Source organism: Grammomys surdaster, unplaced genomic scaffold, assembly GCF_004785775.1.
Source record: "Grammomys surdaster isolate TR1022 unplaced genomic scaffold, NIH_TR_1.0 133, whole genome shotgun sequence".
Lineage (NCBI taxonomy): Eukaryota > Metazoa > Chordata > Mammalia > Rodentia > Muridae > Grammomys > Grammomys surdaster.
In genome coordinates, this window is record NW_021604591.1 from 13492197 (window position 1) to 13498196 (window position 6000).

Here is a 6000-nt window from a genome sequence, read left to right on the forward strand (position 1 = left end):
GGCCAGGGGGGCCAGCTGTCATCATTCCCAACTCCCTTTCCCACTGTGATCTGGTGGTTATCCACTTGGAAAACTACCACGTTGCTTTCGTATTTTACAGAATAAAAATAAATAAATAGAGAAATTTCACAGTAAGGAAAGGACCCCGAACTAGAGGCAGAGAGAAGGGTTGTCTTCTGTTGTAGTGTTTTATGTTTGTTCAGTTGGGGTTTCTAGGGGGAGGGGCAGTTGAAAGGGTTCTCATGGAGTCCAGGCTGGCCTTAGACTCATGCTCGTCCTGCCTCTGCTTCAGGCAGGAACAAGCTAACAAGTCAGCGTTAGTTTTGAAAGCAGCACATTGGCCTTGCCCCCTTGCACCCCAACTTCCTTGTTCCTTGTTCTTCAAGTGCCTGCATTTCATGCCTTCCTCCCTCCTCCCTCCTCCCTCCTCCCTCATTTCCCTTCACCCATTATGCCCACAGCTGAAGATGGCAATGAACCTGCAGCCTGCAACCCCAAAGCAGGGACCTGTATTTGGAAGGCGAGGTAGAGTGTCTTCTCTCTTTCCATGGCTCGACATAGGGAGGGGAGTCTTCTACACAGGCTAGAATTTTGGGGTTGCCCTGAACCAGGCTTGCTGCACCCCTCCTAGCCACACCTCCCTTTTGTTTGCCAAGCCTCCAAGTCAGTCAGTACAAGTATCATCACCACCAAAAGCGTGAACTGCTGTTCCCTAGAGAGGTCGAAAGCAGAGGCCCTGACCTCCAGGCCCTGTCTTCAGCCTGTGTGATCTGTGGGCCAGGTGAGGGGCATCTAGAATGAAGAGGTCAAATCTGAGACCCTCCCTCTTGAGACCTCTGAGCATTATCCCTCATCGACAGGCAACCTTGGGCTGTCATTCTGATTGCCTTCACTGTCCAGAGTTACTCCTATGGTCAGTGCCTTCAGGCCTATGACCACAGGACCTTAGGATGTCAGGATGGGGAGATGGGCCACTTGAACCATCCCTGTGTAAAACAGGTTACAGGAGGGTTAGCATCCTCCTGCCCAAGGTCAAACAGCTCACATGAGGCACAGTCTATCTTCTTCTTCTCAGTTGCTGGTAAACCTCTGTCACTCTGTGGATAGCTATGTTTTTTTGTTTGTTTGTTTGGTTGGTTGGTTGGTTGGTTTTTGTTTTTATCATAAAGTTATCTGGAACCAAGCCTAGCAAATTTGGTGAGAAGTCAAGCCTGGTGACATTTCAAGGTTGTAAAGAAAAAGTGAATGAGTAAATGCAGTGTGTTCTCTTGGGTCTCCAAAGCTAGCTATGAGAAGCACAGTGACAAAGGGTACCCAGGCCCTTTCTCACTGATGCTCGTGAGTGCTCGTTCTCCCTCTTCCTTTACAGGGCAAGGTACACCTGCCAGAGTGGTGAGCTGCCTTTTTCTCTATCCTGTAGTCTAGGGAATTTTCTAGGAAACTGATCAGAGTGGAGTGAGCACCTGGGTAGTCTGTAGGAAAAGTTTGGTGTAGAGTCCTTCTCTCTGCCACAAGTATAAGCCAGTGGTCCTGAGGGCACCGCCCAGAACCTCCTCACTGTCCAAGCACTCATAAAGGAGAAGTCAGTCAGGGCATGTCCTTCCTGTGTAGATAAGGAGAAAGTGAGACATGTAGAGCCGCCTTCCTCTCAGTCATTGGCTTCTTCCATGTCTCACTTCCTCACTAATGAGGCAGATTCCTAAATGGGACTACAGGTCTAGACAAACCCACGGTCCTCCACCTTAGGAAACGGACAGTGGAGTGAAACCAGATGAGGACATCTACCTGGAGTGTGAGCCAGATCCACGTGAGCCTGCCCTTCCCACCCCTGAAGCCCTCTACTACCCATGAACACTCACTCTCTCCTGACCCCATTCTTGTTCCCTCCAAAATACTTCCCTCTAGACCCTACCTGGGTGTCTTAATTCTGCTATTAGTCCCACATTGTCCCTACCAAAGAGGTGACTGACATCCTTAGAGCAAAAGCTGGATGGGGTTTTCTCAGCTGCTACAGCCAGGCCAGCAAGCTGGAATCTCCCTATAGAAGCTCTCCAGGAAAGCCGAGTCAAAGACAACAGTAGTAGATCCCTAGGCTGTTCTCGGCCACTTCCTGATCAGCCTGGACTTCCCTGCCTGGTCCCCAGCCAGACCCTGTCTGCCCTCTCTGCTTTAGTTCCAGCCTTAACTAGATCTCTGAGCTCCAAAGCCCCGATGCCTCCAGTTCCTCTGCCAAGAACATCTGGACGGCCCAAGTAAGATGCAGCCGTGGGAGGGACAGCATGGGACAATGGGATCATTAATGAAGGAAACCCCAGAGGCCAGGCATGGTAGCAAATGTCTGTCTTTAATCCCAGCATTTGGGCAACAGAGGCAGGCAGATCTCTGTGAGTTTAAGGCCAGTCTGGTTTACATACAGAGTTTGGAATCAGTTGAGGCTGCATAGTGAGATCCTGTCTCAGAAATAATTAAAAGAAAAAACCCAACAACAACAACAACAACAAGGGCTGGAGAGATGGCTCAGTGGTTAGGAGCATAGCTGCTCTTCCAGAAGTCCAGAGTTCACTTCCAGCAACTACATGGTGGCTCACAACCATCTGTAATGGGATCCAATGCCCTCTTCTGCTGTGTCTGAAGACAGCTACAGTGTACTCGCATACATAAAATAAATCTTAAAAAAAAAGAAAACAAAACCAAAAAGAAATCCTCTGAGCTCTGCTCCCCAATTTATTCCTTGCAGGTCAGTAGTTGGTCGCCAGGAGGCCCGGAATGTAAGAGACCTAGTGGTCTAGGAAGAAGTGAGCCCAGAGGGGTGGGAGGGAGGCCTAGCATGGGACTTCAGGTTTTGGGCAGCAGCCTGGAAGGCCAGCTCTCATCTGACCAGACTTCCTGTGTCCCAGGGAGCTGTGGATGCCAGGTTGAAAGGTAAGTACCTACATCTTCAGTCTGAATGGGGCTGCTCTGCTAGGATCTTACTCCCTTTGTCAATAGACCCTCACCCCACCCCACCCCACCCCCAGATCCTCAGGTCCTATTTACTTCACCAAGGAGGTCCTAGCAGCTCTGATTCCTATTGAGATCAGGCCTGAGAGAGTCCTCCTGGGCATTTCTCGGGGACTGCACTAACTCTAGAAGCTGCCAGTGTGTGTCCCAAGACCAATTCTCATTTGGAAATCATGCAAGGCCTGTCTGGTGGATCCTCCCAGAGTGTTGGGCCTGGGAATTCAAGGAGCACAGAATGGCCTATGTCGGACTTTAGACATGCTGGCACCCTCTGCTGCAGTGCCCACCCATAAAGCCCCCTTACCCGTACCCTTTCTGGTTCCAGCCCTCTTCTCTGCTTCTTTCACCAGGAAGGAAGCTGTCTGCTTCCTCTGTAGTCCCTGCTCTGAGTACCTCTGCTGCTGAGGTGAGCAGAAGCTGGGAGCAGATATGGGTGATGCCTTTGGGAAGCAGAGTCCTTGCCCAGGAGCCCTCCTAACCCTGCGGCCTACACCCCAACATGCATGCACTAAATAGAGTGCACCTCCCCCATGATGCACTCCAGGCACAGGCACTACTTTGCTTGGCCTGTAGGACTCCGTCTGGGGCTGGAAGACGTAGACACAAATAATTGTACCCCAGGGTTCTCTGCTCTCCATGCCCAACTCAGTACTGGAGTGTCTCTTTGAGTGGCTCTGTGTATTGTTCAGGACGGCAGTCTGCTGGGTCAGCCTTGGTACTCCGGGAACTGTGACCGTCAGTCTGTTGAGAGAGCCCTGCTTCACTTCCAAAAGGTGGGCATTTGTCAACTCTTGGCCTTCTCTGAAAGTCCTTCTATTCTTTGCCTGTCACTGATGAAGCTGGCAGTAAGGGCCTGGGAGGCACTCAGCATAATCAGTCAGCTGGGCTTAGGCAGTTAGAAGATGAAGTTCATGGCTGTGGTCTCCCCCACAGGATGGAGCCTACACAGTGCGCCTCAGCTCTGGGCCTCACAGTTCCCAGCCCTTCACTCTGGCAGTACTCCTCAGAGGCCGGGTCTTCAACATTCCCATCCGGCAACTGGACGGCGGGCACCACTATGCCCTGGGTCGGGAGGGCAGGAATCATGAGGAGGTGGGTACTAGAGGCGGCATGGGCCAAATCAGCGAGGTGGGTCACAGAGCAGCACCTAGGCCTGGCCAAGAGCATGTGTGTGTTCAGGGAAAACACACCGATTGCTTCCCCCTCTCACCCTGGGTGGAATAGAAACGACAGAGGGTAAGGCCTCTGAGGTAGTTCTGTCTATAAGTTCCTGCCTTGCAATATGAGGGTCTGAGTTTTACTCCCAGAGCCTCAGGGGGTAAAATAAGACAGTAGTGGTGGCTCGGGTTTATTATCTTGAACTGGGGAGGTTGAGAAACAGGTATCCAGATCTTGGACTCATTGACCATCCAGCCTCCATGGTGAGCTCCAAGCCAGTGAGAGGCCTTGTCTCAAAAAACAAGGTTGGGACTGGAGAAATGACTCAGTGGTTACATTCACTTACTGGTTTGGACTGGAGTTGAGCTCCCAGTACCCACGTGGCCAATACAATTGTCTGTAGCCCCAGTTCTGATGGATTTACTGCCCTCTCTGGCCTCTGCAAGCACCCCATGCATGGGATGCACAGATATTCATGTAGGTAAAGCACTCATACCTGTTTTAAAAAAAAATTAAAAGAAAAATCCTAAAAAAAAAAAAAAAGAAAAGAAAAAAAGAAAAAGAAAAATCCTAATAAACAAGGTAGCTAGGCATGGTAGCACTCACTTTTAACCCTAGTACTTGGGAGCCAGAAGCAAATCGATGTCTTTAGTTCTAGACCAGCTAGAACTACACAGTGAGACCATGTTTAAAAACAAAATAAAGCTCTGTGTGTGTGTGTGTGTGTGTGTGTGTGTGTGTGTGTGCGCGCGCGCGCGCGTGCGCAAAGCTAGAGGCCTGAACATTTTCCCAGACGTCTGGCACTGTGGAAAGAGGCCCATCCTTCTTTTGGGAAAGCTTTTCCTTGTTCTGTGGTTCAGTCTTCACAGGGTCAAGGTGAGGGCAATGAGACCATCTGAGAGGAGGGCAGAAATCTCCAAGGAGTTGCTGAGTTGAATCCAGCTGGTTGGATTCAGACCTAGACAGTCATCCACCACTCAGCTTCCCTTGAGAGAGACCACAGCAGAGACCTAGGCCTAAAGCAGTTCTCACCCAGCTCTGGAAGCCTGAGTCTGGCCAACAGCATAGCCTGCCTGTGTAGTTGCAGGCTTAAAACTAGCCAGCAAAACGACATTGCAGTTTCATAGCACAATGGGAAGGAAAATATCTAGAAAAATGCCAGCCAGCCCCCCTGCCAGGCCCCACAGTTGCCTTAGAAAGTTGTTGGCAGACTAAAGCTCGAGGGACCCACAGATGCCCTGCCTGCCCTATTCTACAGCTCTTCTCCTCTGTGACTGACATGGTTCAGCATTACATGAACCACCCCCTGCCTCTTGTGGACCGACACAGCGGCAGCCGAGGATTCACCTGCCTGCTCTTCCCCACCAAGTCCTGAAGAAACAGCAGGGACGCAAACCCACCTTTGGCACATGGTGTGCCCCTTCACAGTCCCCTCTCATTTTAGGCTGCTTCATTTTCCCTGCCAGCCTCCACCCCAAAGGCCCTGCAGGTTCAAAATGAGAGGCATTAAGGTTGTCTATCAGGGGAAGAGGTTGGCTTCCTCAATGACATTGCTTCTCCTTAGACTGATTTCTTGTAGGGGGTTAGCATCTTCTGGGAGGCACTAGGTTCCCAGCACACAGTATACTTTCAATAAACATTTATTGACTGAATTCTCTTTAATATCACACCCCATTATTAGTATTATAGTAGGTACATCTGTATGTGATCATGTGCGTGTGAGTGCCCATGTCCACGGAGGACAGAGGCATCAGATACCCTGGAGCTCGAGTTAGGTGGTCAGAGGGTGTTAAGTTACCAGATGCAGGTGCCGGGAAGAGCACTAAGAGCTGTTTAGCCGCT

General features: G+C 50.5%; 1 protein-coding gene across 1 annotated transcript in view; it reads left to right on the plus strand.

Moving 5' to 3' along the window:
* Sh2d6 (SH2 domain containing 6) overlaps positions 1-5585 on the plus strand; it is a 25733-nt gene extending 20148 nt beyond the window's left edge. Inside the window, exons 5-14 of the mRNA XM_028762510.1 lie at positions 462-525; positions 1370-1399; positions 1763-1807; positions 2174-2252; positions 2738-2768; positions 2898-2922; positions 3351-3406; positions 3690-3773; positions 3934-4092; positions 5417-5585. Of these exons, the coding sequence (XP_028618343.1) occupies positions 462-525; positions 1370-1399; positions 1763-1807; positions 2174-2252; positions 2738-2768; positions 2898-2922; positions 3351-3406; positions 3690-3773; positions 3934-4092; positions 5417-5533 (690 nt within the window). The 3' untranslated portion in view covers positions 5534-5585. The remainder of the gene's footprint in view (positions 1-461; positions 526-1369; positions 1400-1762; positions 1808-2173; positions 2253-2737; positions 2769-2897; positions 2923-3350; positions 3407-3689; positions 3774-3933; positions 4093-5416) is intronic.
* The last annotated feature ends 415 nt before the right edge of the window (positions 5586-6000 follow it).